The sequence below is a fragment of the Aotus nancymaae genome, unplaced genomic scaffold (genome assembly GCF_030222135.1).
Source record: "Aotus nancymaae isolate 86718 unplaced genomic scaffold, 86718_ANA_hifiasm-v0.15.2.pri h1tg000058l, whole genome shotgun sequence".
Classification (NCBI taxonomy): domain Eukaryota; kingdom Metazoa; phylum Chordata; class Mammalia; order Primates; family Aotidae; genus Aotus; species Aotus nancymaae.
This window is the reverse complement of record NW_026988472.1, coordinates 48768654-48790483: the sequence shown is the minus strand read 5'-3', so window position 1 is coordinate 48790483 and position 21830 is coordinate 48768654. Positions and strand designations below refer to the sequence as shown.

General features: G+C 46.9%; 1 protein-coding gene across 1 annotated transcript in view; it reads left to right on the top strand.

Moving 5' to 3' along the window:
* The first annotated feature begins 14322 nt into the window (after nt 1-14322).
* Nucleotides 14323-21830, top strand: part of WWC3 (WWC family member 3) — a 132075-nt gene continuing 124567 nt past the window's right edge. The window contains exon 1 of the mRNA XM_021671558.2: nt 14323-14931. Within this exon, the coding sequence (XP_021527233.2) occupies nt 14651-14931 (281 nt within the window). The 5' untranslated portion in view covers nt 14323-14650. The remainder of the gene's footprint in view (nt 14932-21830) is intronic.

The following is a 21830-nucleotide window of genomic DNA, read 5'->3' as shown; positions in this document are numbered from 1 at the left end:
GTGGCTCACATCTGTAATTCCAGCACTTTGGGAGGTCAAGGTAGGTGGATCCTGAGGTCAGGAGTTCCAGACCAGTCTGGCCAACATAGTGAACACCGTCTCTACTAAAAATACAAAAAATTAGCCGGGCATGGTGGCACGTGCCTGTAATCCCAGCTACTGGGGAGGTTGAGGCAGGAGAATCTCTTGAACCCAGGACGCAGAGATTGCAGTGAGCCGAGATTGTGCCACTGCACTCCCACCCGGGCAAAAAAAAAAAAAAAAAAAAAAAAAGAACAGGCATGAATGGCCTCTGCTGATAGAAGTAAAGAGAGTGGTAACCGTTGTCAGCCATCATAGGGACTGGAGGAGGCCATGAGAGGCCTCTCACTTCCTGACTGGTGCCAATTCTATGGGTGAGTTTACTTTGTGAAAATGTTTTCAGGTTTGCATTTAGGATTTGTGCACTTATTTGCAGGCAAGTTATATGTCAACAAAAATTATAGAAAGAAAAAAATGTTCAGGGAGCACTGCTTGGCCACATTGGACTCCTGAGGAACTCTTCTTAGCTTTGTTCTGTGACAAATAGGAAGTAGGTTGCCCTTGGAAAGGCCTATATATTGGTTTCAGATATCTATTTTTGTGTAACAAATCACCTCCAAAATTAAAGGCTTAAATAACAATATATTATTATTTGGTCATGATTCATGGGTTGGGAACTCAGGCAGGGCTCAGTTAATTGGTTCTTCTGCTCCATGTCACATCAGCTGCAGTTGTGCTTTGGGCTGCACAGCTGTCCAGAATGGAAGGTGCAAGAAGCCTTAACTTACATTGTTTGACATCTCAGTGCTCCTTTCCACGTGGCTGGCTTGGTCTGCCATACAGCATGGCAGTCTCAGAGAAATCAGACCTCTTACACAGTGGCTGGCTTCCAAAAGTAAGAAAACTGGGCCGAGAGTGGTGGCTCACCTGAAATCCCAGCACTTTGGGAGGCCAAGGCAGGTGGATCACGAGGTCAGGAGTTTGAGACCAGCCTGGCCAATATGGTGAAACCCCGTCTCTATTAAAAATACAAAAATTAACTGGATGTGATGGCATGTGCCTGTAGTCCCAGCTGCTCCAGAGGCTGAGGCAGGAGAATTGCTTGAACCCAGGAGGTGGAGGTTGCAGTGAGCTGAGATTGAGCCACTGCACTCCAGCCTGGGCAACAGAGCAAGACTCCATCAAAAAAAAAAAAGAAGAAGAAAGAAAGAGAGAGAGACAGAGAGAGAGAAAGAAAAGACAGAAAGAAAGAAAAGACAGAAAGAAAAAGAAAGAAAAGAAAAGAAAGAAAGAGAAAACAAAAGCATCTGCTCTCTTAAGCCTGGGTATGGAAGTTTTAGGACATCACTTCCACCATAATATATTGACCAGAGTAAGTCCCAAGGCAAGCCCATTCTAGAAGAGGGGAAATAGACTCCACTTCTTGATGAGAGGAACAGAAAAACATTTGGGGCATTCTTTAATCCATCCAGGACTTTTTCTAGAGTGATAGCTCAGTCAGCTGGAGCTCATCCCACTTCTTGGAGCCGTACCTAGGGTGCTAGAGCCTCAGCTGATTACTGAAGATACCCCATTCCCCTGCCCCTTTCTGTATCGTGGGAGACTTTTGCCAAACCATTAATGTAACATGTTTATGTTCCCATCACCTAAGCACTATTTACATCAACTCAAAGATACACACATCATTTAATAATTTGCAGAGAGAATTTACAGACTTAATTGAATTGGAAATTGTCAGCTTTGCATTAAAAACAAATAAGGCTGAGTGCGGTGGCTCACACCTGTAATTTGAAAAGTTTGGGAGGCTGAGGTCGAGTACTCTTGAGCTCAGGAGTTCAAAACCAGCCTGGACAATAAAGTGAGATCCCGTCTCTACAAAAAATAAAAATAAAAAAGTTAGCCAGGCATGAGGGCACGTGCCTGTGATCCCAGCTACATGAGAAGCTGAGGTGGGATGATCGCTTCATCTCAGGAGGTTGAGGCTGCAGTGAGCCATGTTTGTGCCATTGCACTCCAGCCTGGGAGACAGAACAAGACCCCGTCTCAAAAATAGAACAAAATAAAAATAAAACAAATAAATGCTACTATGCACTCTGTTGAGCATTAAACTCAAGCAACATCGCTGAAACAGTGATTACTGTTACTTGAACTTTTGTCTAGATTGGTGCTTCTTTTTATTAGCCCCACCCATTTCTCTCCTTCTTCATCAATGCTTCTTCAACTTAATATGCATGGGAATCACCTGAGGAGCTTGTTAAAGAGCAGCTTCTGATTCTGTAGGTCCGGGGTATGGCCTGAGAACTCCCCCGGCTTTGTTTTTTTTTTTTTTCTTTTCAGATGGAATCTCGCTCTAACATCAGGCTGGAGTGCAGCAGTACAATCTCGGCTCACTGCAACCTCTGCCTCCCAGGTTCAAGGGATTCTCATGCCTCAGCCTCCCTAGTAGCTGGGACTACAGGTGCCTGCCACCACGCCCAGCTAATTTTTGTATTTTTAGTAGAGACAGGGTTTCACCATGTTGGCCAGGATGGTCTTGATCTCTTGATCTCGTGATCCACCCACCTCAGCCTCCCAAAGTGCTGGGATTACAGGCGTGAGCTACTGTGCCCAGCTGAGAATCCCCATTTTTAATGAGGATGCCGATGGTGCTGCTCTGTGGACCACAGAGAATGGCTGACTCACATTGTTGTTGGCCACAATCAGACCACAGTGGAATTCAGCCAATCAGAGCTTGGTGACTTCCAAAGCCCATATGGCTGCAAACAGCATTATTAGGACCTTCCATCAACACTTCCTAGTTTAAGTGACAGAGTTAAGCTGGTTCTTTATAAGGAGCATAAATCAGTTGGTTAGTGATGAAACAGTTTATTCAGATGACAACCAAATCACACACAAATACACAGACACACACACACAAATCTATAAATGAGAATGTAAAAAAAGGGCAGAAAGTTAGATTCAGATTGTGCAAAAACAAATACACAAGCACCTTAGCAGAAGGGCAACTTGCATCATATCAGATCTTATCAGCTTCAAGCAGACTCTGGAGAGGTGAGCAAGCTTTCTGAGTTAGGGTGGAATTTATCTGATAAACAACATGGTATTTCAATTTGATATTTCAATATGGTTTGTCATTGACATAGGATTGCAAAGGTAAGTTTGTAATTTTTTTACGTGAGCACATTAATTTGGACATTGTAAGGCCTTTCAGAAATGTTGATCATAGCCTTCAAGAGTATTGTGTGTGCACAAAAAGGGATTTATTCAGGTTTACAAATTTCACAGTCAATTTATTTGAGTTACGAGTTCTAATGCCTGGTTTTTCCTTAACCTTCTAAGTTCAGTCTAGAAACCTTATTATTCTCTTTTCTTTTTAAATTCTATTTTAAGTCTAGCAAATAATAGCAACCACTTTTAAGGGGCCTTTGGAAAACACTCGATCCTATTTACAAATTTAAACACCTTCATGCATTTTAAAATATAGTTAAAACTTGTAGCAGACTGCACTCAATTCCCTTCTTAATTACTTCAGTTGTCTCAATGAACAAATACATTCCCAAGTCTACAAATAACTCTTTTAAATGTGATGAATTGAATTTCCATGGTGAAACTTAAGTTCTCTTAAAATGTTCCAACACTGTATATGATTTAGTTTTCATGAGCCTCAAGACAGTGATTAAAAAAAAAATTTTCAACTAAGATCACAAATTTACTCAGTTATACATTTTACTAAGATTTCCAAAGCTTAGAAATTCTTTTCAACTTTATGAATGCATGGAACGTCAAATATGCACAGATTCTTTCTGCGCCCCAAATATAAATCCTATAGTTCTGATTCTCTTAGGAGCCTCTGTGCTTTCCCTAAATCTTCCTGGAGCTGAAAGATTCACCCTCCTACAGCTGATTATTACCATCCTAGTAACTGAGTCTGTATACACACCCAAGATTTGGGTTGGACCCTGACTAAATTCTTGTCAATGACCCTAATGGGGTACTTGAACCCTACTCACAATTGCTATGTCCATGATGCCATAATTTACGGGAGGTGCTCTCAAGGCCCCTGACCCTTAGTTTTAAGTCGTACGTGTTATTGATTCTTCTACATACACGTGGACATTTGTAGGCTGACAGCATAGATCACTCGAGATTTTGTATTTATCTGGTTCTTAAGATGTGTATTTTTCCCTCCAGCTCTAAAGACCTTTGCACTTAAAGGAATCCTTACATAGATAAATGTCCTTTCTATTTGCTAATGAAGGTGTTTGGAATCCATGGAATCTTTCTAGAGGCTTTAATCAGATTTGGGTTTTGGGGCAGGATTTTCTTGTAGGTGGTGGTATTTTTCTTCCCTAAAGGCACATCGTGTCTGGTATCTCTCCTTTTGTGACATCAACGGGAAGATACCTTTTTATAAATACTCCAAATAATATTCAATTTTGGATACCTCAAATGGCTTTGCCAGAGTCGCGAGCACCGATTTTGAGGTCATTTATTGACAAGAAGGTGTGATGTTGGTGATTAACAAGATAGTTCTTTATTCATTTAACAAATATATCTTGATTACCTGCTCTTCGTGGATGGACAGTGGAGAATGAAACTTGGCTCTTTTCCTCCTGTTGCTTCTTGCCTCGGGTTTCTCAACCTTGATACTATTAATGTTTTAGGCTGGTAAGTCTTTGTTGTCCAGTGCCTTAAATGAGGTTTAGCAGCCTACAATCAGTGTCCTCTATCCACCAGATGCCAGCAGCACCACCTTGCCTCTTCCCTCTCCACAGTCTTGACTATCAAAAATGTCTCAGATATTGCCAAATGTCTCTGGGAAGCAAAGTAACCACATTGAGAACCACTGTTCTAGTCGAATAAGGGAGAAGAGATATTAACAAGTAAGCACAAATACAAATTCAGCAGGGGCTATTGGCTCATGCCTGTAATCCCAGCACTTTGGGAGGCCAAGGCAGGTAGATCACCTGAGGTCAGGAGTTCGAGACCAGCCAGGCCAACGTGGTGAAACCCCATCTCTACTAAAAATACAAAAATTAGCTGGGCGTGGTGGCAGGTGCCTATAATCGCAGCTACTTAGGAGGTTGAGGTGGAATAATTGCTTGAACCCAGGAGGCGGCGGTTGCAGTGAGCCGAGATTTCGCCATTGCATTTCAGCCCAGGCAACAGAGCAAAAACTCTGTCTCCAAAAAAAAAAAAAAAAAAGAGAGAGAGAGAAAGAGACATGATGTGCTACTATGAGAAATCCTGGTGTCTTAGTCCATTCTGTCTGCTATAATAAAGTGCCATAGACTGGATCTGGCCATCTTTCTTTTTGTGATGTTAGCAGCCAGTGATGCTCAAAGCCGAGATCTAGTCAATCCTTATAAGTTCTTCTATTTGTTCATTCTAACTCTAATTTCATTACTCCTTTAGGATTATCTTTAATGCTTCTATAAAGAGCCACTTTGCTAGCCAGGGATCCAAGGTAAATTTGGACTTTCAGCAACTCATGGCCAATGTGGGCATTTCTGGTTTGCCTCTGGTCTATGCTGGATATGGGCTGCTACAGTTTATGGCTTGTACTTAAGAGGTCCCGCATGTCATGTCTGGGGCTCCTGGGTTTGGTGGGATTTCTGGGGGCTATCATGGCAGGCTTCTGTTTCCTGTGATTTCCCTGCACTGATTGGGACCCCCTGAACTGAGTGCTATAGACTCTGTTCCCTACTGAAGCAGCAGCAGGAGCCTGGGGGCAAGTCTCCAGGCATGTTAGTTTCCTAGTGCCTCTGTAACAAAGGACCGCAAACTGGGTGGCTTAAACCAACACAAATTGATTCTCTCACAGTTCTGGAGGCCAAAAGTCTGGACAAGGTGTGAGGGAGGGACACTCTCTCTCTCTCTGAAGACAACAGGGTACAATCTGTTCCATGCTTCTCTCCCAGCTTCTGGTGCTTGCCAGAAATCCTTGGCATTCATTAACTTGTGGCTGCATTATTCCAATCTCTGCCTCCATTTTTACGTGACCCTGGTGTCTGCGTCCCTTCTGCCCTCCCTTATGATATGACACCAGTCATATTCAATTAAAGGCCCACCCTACTCCAGTATCACTTCATCTTAACCGCATCTACAAAGACCGGATTTCCAACTAAAGCCACATCCACATGTACCCAGGGCTAGGACCTCAGCATATCCTTTTGTTGGGTGGGGGAGCACAATTTAATCCCCAGGACCAGAGAACCAAGAGAGTCAAGAGCAGTGGAGGTTCTTCCTGCCAACAGGGTCATGCTGACCTTGGGGCGGTAACTGTGCTGGCAGAGAAGGCTTGGGCAGCAAGTAGTTTGATTTGCAGGGACAGAGCCTCTTTCCCCAAAACAGTCTCCTCTGCTGTCACTGAAAATTGTTGTCTCTTTGGAATTTTCAAAGCACACCTGACTAGAAGTCAAAGGTATGGACAGAGCCCACTTCAAGGGCTGCCGCCTGTGCAATTGTACAGGGTCTGGTGCTCCAAAGGGCCTGTGCTTGTTTTAGTGGCCTATTGTTACCATCTGGAAATTCTTGAGATTTTTTTTGGAACAAGGGGTCCTGCATTTTCATTTTGCACTGCAGAATGTAGAGCACAAACTATGTACCTGCCCCTGGGTTGGGACATCGGGCAGGGCACATGCATAGGAAGCTAAGGCAAAAGTCGAGCTCTGTTACGGTGTGGTTGGCCTGCAGCTGGCTTCTTGTCCATTTCTACTTCTGGGCCAGGGAAGTCGGACTGTACATTCCCGTGCAAGCCTAAAGCTGAGTCACAAACAGATCCAGGCTCTTCAATGTGCTTATCATGTAGAGCAAGTGTGAAAGTGGCTTGTGATTACACTTTGCTCAGGGATTGGCGTAGGGCTTGGCACCTCTTAAATGATAAATAAACCCCTCTTGATTATGAGGTGAAGTAAGGCAAATACTACCCAGATGGCTGTGTGATTCAATATTGTAAAGTCAGTTTTTTTAGATGCCTATACCCCCACACCATCCTCTTCCATGGGCTGTGATATGATGCTTTTCAAACTAACAGCCCTGGGGTGGGCATTTCAATGAGTTCCCCTGTGATGCTGTCACTGCTGGTCCACGAGCCACGCTGTGAGCAGAAAGAGTCCTAGAAACAGGCCAGGTGCAGTGGCTCACACCTGGAATCCCAGCACATTGGGAGGCCAAGGCAGGCAGATCACTTGAGTCCAGGAGTTTGAGACCAGCCTGGACAACATAGTGAGACCCCATTTCTACAAAAAGTTAAAGTATTAGCCGAGCATGGTGGCTTGTGTCTGTGGCCCCAGTTACTAAGGAAGCTGAGGGGGGAGAGTTGCTTGAGCCCGGGAGGTTGAGGCTGCAGTGAGCCACGTTTGTGTCACTGCACTCCAGCCTAGGTGACAAAGTGAGACACTGTCTGAAGAAGAGAGAAAAAGAGTCACAGAAACAAAAAACAACTAGTTATAAAGTTAGGAGGTGGGATGGTTAATTTCATGTGTCAACTTGATTGGGCCACTGGGCCACAGGGTGCCCAGATATTTGGTCAAACATTACTCTGGGTGTGTGTGTGTGAGGGTGTTTGTGGATGACATCACATTTGAATTGTAGACTGAGGGACGTAGATTGCCCTCCCAGTGTGGGTGGGCCTTGCCTAATCAGTTGAAGGTCTGACTAGAACACAAAGGCTGAGTAAGAGGGTGCTCCTGCTGTGTGACTGCTTGAGCTGGAATGTTGGGCTTTTCCTGCCTCTGGACTCAAATTGAAACACTGGCTCTTCTTGGATCTCAAGCCTGCTCACTTTCAGACTGGAACTGACACCATCAGCGCTCCTGGTTTTCAGGCCATCAGACTTGGGCTGGAACTGTGCCATCATCAGCTCTCCAGCTTGCCAACTACAGATCCTGGGATTTGTCAGCTTCCATAAGTCCATGAGCCAATTCTTTATGATAACTCTCTCTCTCTCTCTCTCTCTCTGTGTGTGTGTGTGTGAGAGAGAGAGAGAGAGAGAGAGAGAAAGAGAGAGAGAAAGTTTGGAGATATATATATATATGCACACACACACACACACACATATATATGTATTCTATTGGATCTGTTTTTCTGTACAGCCCTGATGAATACAGGAAATCAGATGGGATAGCTGGGCTTCAGTCTCAGGATTGATGAATTTTAGCACTGGCCAGGTCATACTGGGCTAGTTTCTTACATTCTCTGAGCCTCATTTTCCCACTATAAAGTCTAGGCAGTATAAATGTTCTCATAAATTACACATTTGAGTCCAGGAGTTTGAGACAAGCCTGGGCAACATAGTGAGACTCCTTTTCTACAAAAAAGGTATGGTGGTGCATGCTTATAGTTCCAGCTACTCAGGAGACTGAGGCGGGAAAATCATTGGAGCCTGGGAGTTGAGTTGGAGGCTGCGGAGGGCTGTGATAGCACCACTGCGCTCCAGCCTGGGTAACAGAGCAAGGCCCTGTCTCAAAAAAATAATAAAGATAAATTGTACATACCTCGTAGGGTTTCTTGACCTAAGCACTGGTGTCATTTGGGGTAGATCATTCTCTGTGGTGCTGGGCTGTTGTTGTGGGCACTGCAGGATATGTGCCAGTATCTCTAGCCTTACCTGCTAGATGCCAGGAGCACCACTCTCCCAGCTGTGCCAAGCAAACATGTCTCCAGGCATTGCCAAATGTCCCCTGGGGGACACCATCACTCCCCAGTTGAGTTGCTGATATGTAACAATCATGTTGGGCGTGTTGCTTCAGGATCCAGTGAGGTTACCTGTGTCCAGAAATGGTTCCATTCATGCTACAAGAGAGGCTAATTTTAATGCTAGTGTCACCAAATGAAAAACAAAGATTGCTCATTTGTGAGTGAGATAAATTTTCCTTCTTGTCTCTGCAAGCCTGAGACTTCTGAGCTGCTCTGCCTGGCTCATAAAGCAGAGGTCTGCAGTTTTAAGGATCTGTTTTTCCAAATACACAGGGGACCAGGGTCCTAATCCTGAATAAGAAAGAAACCAGCCAGGAGGAAGCATCTTGTAGTATGCTGGCTCACGGCCGCTGCCTCTTCCTAAAATTATGGTGTGCTTGGAATACATTTTGAATTGGCCCCTTCACATTTTGTTGAACGGAACCCATGGGAAGGGAAGGAAAATAAGTAAAAGTGTAAGGTTAGAAGAGGAGACCTGGAGAGGAAGGAAGTGAGTGACTCCAAGTTTTCTAAGTTTGGGAGAGAAATTGGTCTACATTTTTAAAACATCTGAGTTTTAATCACTCAGGCACAAATGCAGTGTTCCTAAAGCATGACAGCCGTTTGCTGATTCCAAGGATGATGTTGTTTTGTGATGAGCCCCCAGACACAGGGGAACGAAGCACTGAGACGAACCAAACGCAAACTGGCTGGTTTATCCACACAGCTGACGCTTTGGGAATACCCTGCATGTCTTTGGAGTGGAAGATTAGGACATGAGAAAAACCTAAACTTTCAAACTGGACGCATCTACACAAATCAAGGAAGTCCCAGTTGAGAAAAGTGCTCCCCGTCCACACACGAAATCTAAACAGTGACTTTTTTGAATATGAGTCAAATAAGTGTCTAAAGTTTATGTCTTTACATAAAGCCATGAAATAAAACACCAAGAAATAACCTCACCCTGTCCCTATTCCAACTCCTGAGCCTGGGGAGAGGTCGCCTTAGGGATCTTTGCAACTCACCCTTCCTTTGATGCCCCTAAACCAGCAAGACAGGAATGAACAAGAACAACATCTTCTAATCTCCTCCAGTGCTTGTGGATTTGCATTATTTAAATATATGAGAAACACCCATAATTGAGTAATTATTCCAGCATTTAAAGAATGCCAAACAATGAACCATTTCTTCTTCAGACCTAATCCAGCCCATTTCCGTTTTCCTCTTAGCACAATGTGTAGAATTACCCAACTTGCAGCTTCCTAGAACACTTGATTGTTTATACAAGGTAGGCAAGCCTTCTCTGGCGATATTTATTTTTCTCATTTTACACTTGGTGATCGTACCATTCACAGATTTTCCTTTTCTAGACGTTTATCAACTACTGAATGTGTATAGATCCCATTTTGTACTTTCCTTTTTACAAATAAAGTTTATCCTTTAGGGGAGGGCTGGGGAGAGAAGGCAGAATCTAATAGTAAACATCTTCAGACTCTGTCTTTGTTGGAGTTGCTCCTTAACCATCATTTTAAGGAAAGTATTCTGCGAGTTAGAGACCAGTGCATTTTAACAGCTTCAGAAAGGGGATTTCCCAGAGGGTCTGGGAGGAGAACAAAAGCATTTGCATCTCCTTTCCCCAGAGCCTAAGTGGATTTTTCCTGAACTGCTTTTCCATGTGAAGTCTTGGTGGGAGGATGGAGCACTACAGTGTTCATGCTTTGGCTGTTGGCAGGGCTGTGGTTTTAATGTGGAAGAAATAAAGAATGTAGAATTGTGCATTCAGTTAGGACTCAAGACTCCTTTACCCTGCAGTGTTTTGTGTGTGCATGTGGTTTTTAGTCCAATATGGAAAGCCCTGCTTGACTCTAAGAAAGACAGGCCTTATTCTAACAGTTCTCTCTCTCTCTCTCTCTCTCTCTCACACACACACACACACACACACACACACATACACACACACACACACACACACACACACAGAGGTCGAGAGAGAGAGATTGATTTCCTGATTTATGGCAAAGCTGGGAAGTCAAGAGTCCCTTCATCCTCCCTACCAACTTCTCTTCCTTCCCATCTCCATTCACAAGTCCTTAGGGACGATCAGCAGATGCCTGGGGCTAACATGGCACACAAGTGGAGAAGGACTAATGCTGTAATAAAGAGGTCTTGGTCACCCTAAGTGCTGGCCTCTTCCTCTCTGGTTCAGCCCCTTTTAGGAAGAGAAATGCAATAGCCTCACTTCTGTTCTCTCAGGCAGAGAGCATCCAGTGGCAGTGGGTGGGCATGTGAATTAAGCTTTCTCAGTGAGGGTCTCCAATCTCTCTTCTTTGGCATGCCATGTCACACTCCTTTGGCCTCTGTTAATGTGCAACTGACAGCAGGAATGCCTCTAGATGTTGTGGCGATTAAATGAGCTTGTATTTGCTAAGTGCTTAGATGACAGCAAGTCTGCAGGAGCCTATCTTAGGTCAGGCTCTTTAGAAAGGGTGCCTGAGATGGGGGTTCTTGAGTGAGCGGCTGGTTGGAGCCATGCTTACATGGGTAAGGGAGGCGGGACCAGGCAGGGCAGGAGCTGGCAGAGCTGTGATTTCATGAGAAGTCCAGCCTCAGCCTGATCCCATGGGGAGCTCTGAGGTGTCAAGGGCCTTCGAGTTTGTCCCAACAAGGCAAGGAAACTGCACGGTCAGCTCCTGGGGGTGGGTGTAACCTCTCAGACATCTCTGTTAGTGAAGGGTCATCCTCACAATCCTCCACAAGAAGGGAGCCTGCAGCTCTACAAGTAAACAATTTCATGACAGCAGCTCCATGTGCCAAGGGGCAAGAGCTCAGAACTTGGGAAACTGAGGCCTGAGCCTCAGTTTCCTCATCTGAGCCATTTTCCCTTTGGTCTCACAAAGCCTCCCATGAGTCCCCAAATTGAGGCTGGCACTCTGGCTTCATTTGGGAAGCCTGTGAATACAAGTCATAATTGTATTATAAGGACCTATTTCTGTGTTTAGTCCCTGAGGGAGTGCAGGCTGGAGCACAGACTATCCTCTTCTCTGCAGCATCCCCATACCCAGCACAGTGTCTGCGCATGGGAGGTCCACACATATCTGTTGCCTGCCTGAACGGGTAGAGCTCTTTCACCTTGAGCGAAGACTCCTCGGCACTGGCCTCTTTGAGCTCCTAATTGGATGCAGCTTCCCCTAACCCTTGCTCTACTTGATGCTTTTTTCATCTTGCCTTTTCTTCTGAGTCCTTCGATGTGTGGTGTATGTGTTCTTCTCTTTCCACCGTCTCTCTGCAGAAGTCGGTTTCACTCCAATATGCTCCATCCCCATTCAAAGTACTTTCGAGTGATAGATTTATGTCCAAATTTGTGAGATTCTAAAAGGGTCAGGGAGGGTGGAAATGAAGCTTCAGAACGGCCATGTTGGGTGGTAAGGTAAGAAGGCAGTGGCAGCCCCATTGGCGAGAAACCATGCCAATTGGAAGGGAAGATATCAGAGCAGGGACACTCAGCACTTGGGGCATTCCCTGGCACATGCGACATCACAAAGTCTTTGCTTTTTTATGGTCCCCTTTCCCCCGGACACGTAATAATTGTGCATGTTTAACTAAAAGGACTCATGGGGTGGAATTTCTGACATAGAACATTCAGGTAGGGGTAGATACTTGGGGAGCAAGAAAGTTTCTGTGTTGTAGCGGGAGGAAGGGGAGAAAAGACCTTCCTTAGATAATTTCTTGGACGTTGCTATACCTTCACTTTTTTTTTTTTTTTAGACAGGGTCTCTGTTCTGTTGCCCAGGCTGGAGTGCAGTGGTACAAACTTGGCTCACTGCAGCCTCGACCTCCCCGATTCAAGTGATCCTCCCAACTCAGCCTCCCAAAGTGTTGGGATTGCAGGTATGAGCCCTTCAGAACATGGCCATTCTGAAGCTGCATTTCCACCCTCTCTGTGTTGGGATTACAGGTGTGAGCCACCGGGCCCAGCCCCACATTCTTCTTCTTCTTTTTTTTTTGAGTCGCAGTCTGTTGCGCAGGCTCTGTCGCCCCTGCTCTGTTGCCCAGGCTGGAGTGAAGTGGCAATCTTGGCTCACTGCAACCTCCGTCTCCCAGGTTCAAGCGATTCTCCTGCCTCAGCCTCCAGAGTAGCTGGGACTACAGGCGCGCGCCACCATGCCCGGCTAATTTTTGTATTTTTAGTAGAGACGGGGCTTCACCATGCTGGCCACGCTGGTCTCGAACTCATGACCTTGTGATCCGCCCTCCTCGGCCTCCCAAACTGCTAGGATTACAGGCATGAGCTACTGCGCCTGGCCCATTCTTCTTTTTTAAAACAACATTTCCCCTCATAAAAGTGATAAATGGTAACATTTTACAAAAAATTGGAAGACTGACAATGTTTAAAAATCCAGCCAAAGGAATGCGAACTCTTGTGAGCATTTCGGGACATTTTCCTCCAGTCTCTTCCCCTATGTATCTGGATTCTAATCAGGCTCTACCAGATATTTTTGTATCACTGTAACTGTTTAAAAATCTCCCGATACTGTCCTGCATTTCCTGGCATAACGTGCTGCGGCTGTGGAGACCCACAGCCGAAGTAGGTGGGGGGTTTAGAGCAAGACACAGCCCTAACTCTGGAGCTTGAGCTCGAGCTCCAGCTGGGAGCCTGTGAAACATTAGTTGCCGTCTATGCTGAAAGCTTCAGGAGTCGGTCGGCTTCCTCCCTAGCAATGGTCTACTTGGGTCTCCGCTCAATCAGACCCCACAAACAGGTTGAAGACTCAGGGAAGGTCAAGGAGCTCCCGCCTATTGTGGGGACCCAGTCAGCCCTTTTGGGGCTGTCTTGGCGGGGACGCGAAGTAGCCACCTGCCCAGCTGCCCGCTTCTAGTGGCGTCCTCCCTGCGCCGCCCGAAAGGACCGGTCGCGGGCTCCCGCAGCTCCTCAGCTCCCTCGGCCCCGCATTCAGGGGCTTTTCCCACCTTCGCGGGACCAGACGGGCTGTGTGGGAGACCCAGGGCGCAGCCTCGCCGCAAGTGCGCAGAGGGTCGCCCCAGACAGCCAGAGTCCGGGAGCGGGTGAAGGGAGGGGACTGCCCGCTCTCTCGGGAATTGTTTGCGCTCGAGGAGTCACCCCAGGCAGGCCGCGCCCGCAGTCCGGGTGGGGCGTCGTCCTCCCCGCCCACCTTCCTCTCCGCCGGGGCCCGGGGGCGGACTGACGCGGCGGCGCCCATCCTGGCCCCCGTGCGGTTTCCCGAGGCCGGAGGAAGGTGGTGCAGCGGGAGGGAGAGAGGGAGGAGCGTGCGGAGAGGGAGGGCGACGGAGGGGGAGGAGCAGGCAGAGGGGTGGGGGTGGGGTGGGGTCGAGGAGCCGAGCGCCGAGGAGGACCCCGAGGAAGACTGGGGGCGGAGCAGTCAGCGACCGGGAGCCGCGGAGGACGCGGGGCCAGGGGAGGCGGAGCAGCGGGAGTGGGTGGAGAAGCAGAGGCGGCAGGAGGAGCAGGAGCCTCCGTGGGAGATTCGGGAGGAGCCGCCGGCAGGGGAGGAGCCGCCGGCAGGGGAGGAGCCGCGCGGGCTGGGTGAGAACGGGGCGGGGCAGCCGGAGGCGGGGCCTGCTCGCGCCCCGCCCCCTCCCGCCCGAGACGCGCTGAGGAACGAAGATGGCCGGGCGCGCCGCGGGAACGGAGGGGCGGCCGGCAGCGGCGGCAGCGGCGGCAGCGGCGGCTCCTGGGCTGTGACTTCGCGTGCGGCGGCCACCCGGGCTACCCGAACGGAGTGGGCGGCACGGGCAGCGGCTCGCAAGGGTGGGCGGGCGGGCGCCGGTGCACAGGCGCCGGGCGGAGGATGCGCCGGGAGCGGCGGGCGGCTCCCCGCGGCCGCCCCCGCGCCCCGGGCGCCGGGCCTTAGTACTGGCGGAGGAGGCGGCGCGCGCGGGGCGGCCGGGCGGCGGCGGGGCCCGCGCCGTCATGCCTTGGCTGAGCGGAGGTCGGCGGCGACGGCGGGGACAGCCGCGGGAGGCCCCACGGGAGCCGCCGCCGTCCGCGCAGCCCCAGCGGGAAGCGCCGCCGCCGGCGCCCCCTGCCGCGGTCCCCACGCCCCCCGCCCCCTCCGCGCCGCCGCCGCGGGTCCGGGAGAGCGCCGAGCTGCCGCTGCCCGCCGGCTGGGAGGAGGCGCGAGACTACGACGGCCGCGTCTTCTATATTGACCACAACACGCGCCAGACGTCGTGGATCGACCCCCGCGACCGGTAAGCGGGCCGGCTGGGGGCGCCAGACCCGGCGCGGGCGCTACGACCCGGGCCGCCGGCCGGCGCCACCGCGGATGCGCTGGGGACACGCCCCGCCCAGTGCGGGGCCGCCGAGAGCCCCCGGGCCCGGGCAGAGTTCGGAGCGCCTCCATCCCCGGGACCGGGGGACTCCCTGGAGTGCACCAGTCCTGGCTAAGATCGAGGCGCCCCCATCCCTTGGGCCCAGGGAGAGGATCGGAGACACCAGGAGGCCCTCGGGGCTGGGTGAAGATCTTTGGTTCCCGGGGCCCCGGAGAGGATCCGCCCCCCAATACCCCGACTCCCAGGGCTCTGACCAAGAATGGAGGTGCCCCCGCTCCAGGCCTCGAGTCCTCTGAGCGCCGAGGCCAGCCACCTCCTGGTTCCCCGCTGCTGGGCGGACCCTCTGATTTGGTTCCCTCACGTCACCCGCTGTCCGGCGCCTGGGAACTGGGCGCCTGGAATTTCCTCTCCAAGGGCTGACAGATGGCCCTCTTTTCCTTTCTCTGTGGTAGCCTCGCCCATCCCAGTCCCGGGCGTCTGCTGCCCACTGCCGGGGCTCTGGCTCTGCAGGTGTCCCCAGACCCGCGGTGGCGAGATGGGCTGTCACCTTGGATCACAAACGTGCGCCCCAGCTTTGGGGTGCGGGTTCCCTGTGTGGCGGGCTCAGGCTGGTTTCCATCCAAAACCTAATGCCAGATGGGCCCTTGAGGGATTCCCAACCCTTTTGGAGTTGGAGAATTCTGTTCCCAAACTCTGTTGGTTGCTCTTTAGCGCCTTGAAACTCGTGAGTTAAAACTTTGTTTGAAATAGCCTTCTGTACTGCAGCCAGAATGCAATATGATTAGTCCCATATGCTTTTGGAATAAATGAAAAACAAGAGTTGTATTTTAAGTTTCCTTTTTGTGCAAGATATGCATGGGGTACAAAGCTGTCTTATTCACGTATAAAAACACAGTCAAGTAAAAACTGATTCTTCTGAAAGCACTACCGGATCTCATTTAATTAATTTCATGTAATGAAGCTTTTCCTTAACTTTTTGCTTGGTCGTCTACTGGTTTCGATTGTTCATCTGCTTTTACAGATACATATTTTGTGTGGAATTGGGAATTCTGTGGACACCAAGTGTTTCCACAGGTTTTCTGGTGTCTTGCCCTTTCTAGAGCAACTCTCCTCCCAGGGTCTGAGTGCCAAAAAGGAAACACCACAGGCTTCCCAGTGATTTGAAGACTTGCAAAGGCCCAGTGTGGTGACATTGTGCCTGCTTCCTCCTACCTGCACAGGGAAGGCGGCCTGCATGGCACTGGCGTTTGAAAATAAACTTTTGAGGAGAGAAGCTGCTGAATTGTTTGAAGATTTCTGAGTTCAAGCAGGGAAAAACAAAAGAAAGCAAAACAAAAAGGTCGTGGTTCCCTAACATTCTCACTGAATGTTGCAGACCTCTGGCCTATATCAATCCTAGTACAATTTTATGGGTTAAAAAGATGCTTAGTTATTTTGAAAATCAGGTGAGATCATGTTATAATTTTAACCAAAGGCTAGAGCCCCAGCTGTTTGATCAAGCCTTGGATGGTTCTGGAATTGGTAGAACCGCTTGGAATGCACTGCCCTTTTATACCATATGTATGTTAAAAGCCTAAACAACTGGAAAATGAACCAATTAAAAATACTGTTTTGCTTAGAAAAGGCTAAGGCTCACTTTCTGAGGGTAATATAAAACAGTTGTGGTTATACTGGAGTGGAGATTCATGCTGAAAGGTATCAGTGTGAGGATTTTTCTTTTAATGGCACAACCTGTGACAAACGTGAGCGGACCATACAGAAATCAGCTTGGAGAATCTTGTTTTCCATGTATTTCAGACGCATTTCCTATATTCCTTTTTTCCAGAAATCATTTTGTTACTGAATAACATTTTTCACTTTTTTCAGACAATCACTTATGTTATAGGTTTTTAAAAAGTCTCCGTTCTAATGCTCAAAGTGTCAATTGAGTGAACAAAAATGGATATTTTACCTTTTTTTCATAAAGTAAAAACGTGTGTACTTTTATGAGATGTTGTTTTTATAGTGAGTAAAAATTCAGCAGGGGACAGCTTGAACTTCAGCTCCCATAATACCTTGCCCGAAATATGTATGGAATGTTCAGCAAGCCACAAACATTTAAGTGGAGTCTGCGGAAGGCTGTAATAGTCATTCTTCTTCCTCTTTCAAAACAGAACCTGGCTGAGTTTTATAGGTGGCGGGTTATCCTTTAAAGTCGTAATTAACTTTTATTATATGGGAAGAACTGTATGTCAGAGGGCAGTGTTTTCTCTATGCGCATCTGACGGTTAAAACCCTTTCTGAGTTGCATTTGAGTCACACAATTGGAAAATGGTATTCAAGAAATATGAGGACTTTCACCAAACAGCTTCTATATAGAGACCTGACAGGAGAAAAGCAAATAAATAATAGCTTTTTATTCTTTTTAAGAAAATAAAATTGGTGGAATAAATGAATGTAGTAGGTTAAGTGAAAATTGTTGTTGACTTTAAACATCATTTCATATGAACTTTAGTAAAAACTGTATAGCATAAAATATGGTCCAACGGTTGTAAACAAATCTCTTCTCGAGTTTTATAGTAATTCCATTCAGTGTTGTGTTTAACATTTGATATTGCCAGCTCAGAGCATGTAGGTGAAATTATTGGGACTCTGTTTTTTAAAGTTACAACAAAGAAGATACAAGCCTAAGGAGAAATCTTTACAGATGTGGCTACGGATATATACACAATCTCAATGTTTTAAAAACACAATTTTTTTAGTTTGATTATAAGCCTACCTTCGGTTGGCTGGGCATGGTGGCTCATACCTATAATACCAGCACTTTGGGAGGCCGAGGTGGGAGGATCACTTGAGATCAGTTCAAGACCAGTCTGGCCAACATGGTGAAACCCCGTCTCTACTAAAAATACAAAAATTAGCCAGGCGTAGTGGTGTGCGCCTGTAGTCTCAGCTACTTGGGAGGCTGAGGCAGGAGAATTGCTTGAGCTTGGGAGGCAGAGGTTGCAGTGTGCTGAGATCATGCCTCTGCACTTCAGCCTGGGTGACAGGGTGAGACTCTGTTTCAAAAAACAAACAAACAAAAAAACCTACATGCAATTTAAATTATTTCTATAGATTGATACTGTGCATATAATTTTCATAGTTTACTGGGAATCATACCCTAAAACTTTGTTAAAAACTACAAAGTTAGGCCAGGCGTTCTGGTACATGCCTGTGGTCCCAGCACTTTGGGAGGCTCAGGTGGCAAGATTGCTTGAGTCCAGGAGTTCAAGACCAACCTTTGCAACATAGGGAGACTCTGTCTCTATAAACAAATAAAATAGTTACCTGGGCGGAGTAGCGTGTGCCTATATTCCTGGCTACTCAGGAGGCTGAAGTGGGAGGATTGCTTGAGCTGGGGAAATCCAGGTTGCAGTGAGCCATGATCGTGCCACTGCACTCCAGCCTGGGCAACAGAGTGACACCTTGTCTCAAAAAACAAACAAAAAACCCACACTAAAAAACCAAACTACAAAGTTAACTTATTTCTATGGCTGATAATTTTCTTGCGTGAATCTTGTGTGGTTTACATTAGTGGCACACTAACATATTAACTGAATATATTAACTCAGAGTACCTTGACCACCTTATGAAAAGGTATTTACCATTTGGACAGAAAATATGGGAAGAACATTTTTGCCTCCTTTGTAAAGATTCACTGTCTTTGACAGTTGTGTTTACATGTGTGTCTTGCAGGGTTGTTTGGGAATTATCCTATAGATGGACTGAGTGGTTGAAACCTCATGTTCCATTTCCTGTAGCTCAGGTGGAGTTGTACAGCACTGGAAATGCCAGCTGTGGGCAGTTTAAGTATAGTGGACAATATCACATTTGAGATCATAGTGTAAATAATCATGCGGATGGCGGAAGAGCAAGATCATGTCATGGCATAAGCTCTTGGGGACCCATTTGCTCACCAGATGGGATTTGACCTGTGCTACATGGAAGAATTCTGTGGTATCTTAAAAGTCCTCTGAACAGGCTTTTGCTTTAAAGGGAAGACAATCTATGGCTCTGGAATTTGCTAGGTTGGATCCCCATTTAATAGCCAAATAACATTATTGCTACCTTCTTGGAACCTTTATTTAGTTATTCAGTATTAACTAATAGGAGGTTGACTATATTTATCCCACAGAGTCTATTTCTGTATCGTATAAACTGTCCTGGTTGAGCTTTCTGATAAACAGGTAATGATTTCTCCCTTTTTCTTTTTTTTTAAGGTTACAGATAGTGTTTTTATGAACATGGGGAGCATCTTGTTTTTAAGGCTGTAGGGGCTCAGTCCCTGAAAGAAGTGTCTCTTGCTTCCATTAAGATCATCAACCCTCATTTTTTGGTTTAATAGCTTTCTTTTCCTTTCCTTCCTTTTTTTTTTTTTTTTGAAAGAAAAGTGAAAGGAAAAGTAATTCATTTTCAAAAATAGCTCCCAGATATTTGGAAATCTCCAAGTTTCCTTCTCTTTCCTTTCACTTGGATTTGGGAAGTGGAAATAATGCATATCACCATCTCTGGTTAGGTTCTACTTCAGGAGCCCATGGGTCAGCGACATGTTCATGGTCATCTCGTGAGCCTACGATAGGCTTCTTGACTTCCAGCCCAGATCCTTTTGCTAATGGTGTCTGTCTTTCTCATAAATTTAATAAAGCAAATCTGGTGGAATAAAAGCAAAGTTAAATTCTACTGAATTCAGTTATCCCCATTTAAATCTAATAAAGTAAAGCAATATTTATGGAGATTCTTGGCCTTCTGTATGCAGGGACGGTATGTGGAGACCAAGCTGGTCTGAGAGGTGGCAGACAGACACATGAAATGAAGACAATGGTTGCAAGGCATCCTAGGACTGATTCAATTTCTCGGATAATGATCACTTCCAAGAAAAGGAGGGCTCACTTGAGCCTGGGGTTGTCTTTGTCTTTGCGAATCCTTCTCCTAAGTGAGGGCTTCTAGTGATTTTCCAGCAGTAGGAAAGCAAGATCATTTATAGGGTGATCCACTCAGTCCATCTATAAGATGATACCCACACAGCCCTGCAAAACGCACTTGTAAACACAACTGTCAAAGACAGTGAATTTTTACAAAGGAGGCAAAAATGTTCTTCCCATATTTTCTGTTCAATGGTAAATACTTTTTTTTTTTTTTTTTTTTTTGAGACAGAGTCTTGCTCTTCCCCAGGCTGGAGTGCAGTGATGTGATCTCGGCTCAATGCAACCTCCTGCTTCCGGGTTCAAGCAATTCTCCTGCCTCAGCCTCCCAAGTAGCTGGGATTCCAGGTGTGTACCACCACACCTGGCTAATTTTTGTATTCTTAGTAGAAACGGGGTTTCTCTATGTTGGCCAGGCTTGTCTCAAACTCCTGACCTCAGGTAATCCACCTGCCTCAGCCTCCCAAAGTGCCAGGATTACAGGTGTGAGCCACTACACCCAACTGGTAAATAGCTTTTCATACAGTGGTCAAGGTATACTGAGTTAATATATTCAGTTAATATATTAGTGTGCTACTAATGTAAACCATACAAGACTCATGCAGGGAAACTACCAGCCATAGAAATGATAAGTTAACTTTATAGTTTGGTTTTTGTTTTTTTGGTGTTTTTTTTTTTTTTTTCTTTTGAAAAAAAGCAAGATCTGGGCAAGATAAGGGGGAACAGGAGAAAAGTGCTGGCCTTGAAGTGCTGGGTGTGTTCCGAATAAATGAGGGAATGAGTCAACTCGACTCACCCAGAGCTGTCATGTAAGGGAGGTAAGACTAAGACCAGAGCATGCAGCTCAGAGTCCCACAGCTGTGGGGCTGGAAGAGCTAGGATCATCTTGTTCAAATTTTCTTTTCTACTTGACAGCCACAGCCAAGGGGTATGTTCTGCCGGCCATTAGAAGGGCAAGTGACTTGAGCTGGGTCTTCTAACCCCTGTTGGGGTGCTCCTTCCAGAATGCCACCCAGCTGCCCAATCCACACCCATTTTTAAGCATCCTGCCTCTGTTCATTCATTCATTCATTCAACAACTGTTCATTTGTTGCACAATTTGTGAGTCTAAGGCACTCTTCCAGGGTTTGGGACTCCAGTGTTGAGCAACACCAGACAGGCTGCCATGGGGCTTACCTTGTGCTTGTGTCCTTTTCCACGAGGCCTCACCATGCTGTTCCTGCCTGCAGGTTTCTCCCTGTAGGGATCCCTTGGCTCTCTGATTGTAATGGACATGTGCAGAGTGCGCTAGGCTTTGCATGGATGTTTTCTTTCTTTTTTCCTTTATCAGCTTTTTCAGTTTAAATTGCATTAATCTTTTCATCGAAAGCCCATGACGACTGCGTGAGGTAGAGGCAATCGTGATAAAACTGAGGCCAAGGGAGATTGACTTAGTGGCCTCACTTCCTATAGCCAATGAGATCAGCATCTGTTCCACTTTGGAGTTGAGCCAGGTCCCCTGTCTGTTCTTGACCCTCCTTTGGCTAGGTAAGTGCGTGCCCCTTGCACTTTGCTATACCCACTAGTTAATTTGATCTTGAGTTCGTTATTGTTTGATATTTAATTCTTCCTGTGGTATAGTGTCCCCTCAAAGATGTCCACGTTGTAGTCCCTGAAGCCTGTTAATAAGTAAACTTCCATGGCAAAAGATACTTTGCAGATGTGATTAAGGTAAGAATCTTGAGATAGGGAGATGATCCTGGATTATGTGGGTGGGCCCACTGTCATCACAAGCACCCTTACTAGAGGGAGGGAGGAGGGCGAGGTCAGAGTCAGAGATGAAGATGTGACAACGGAAGCAGAGGTTGGAGTCAAGTGGCCATGAGCCAAGGAATG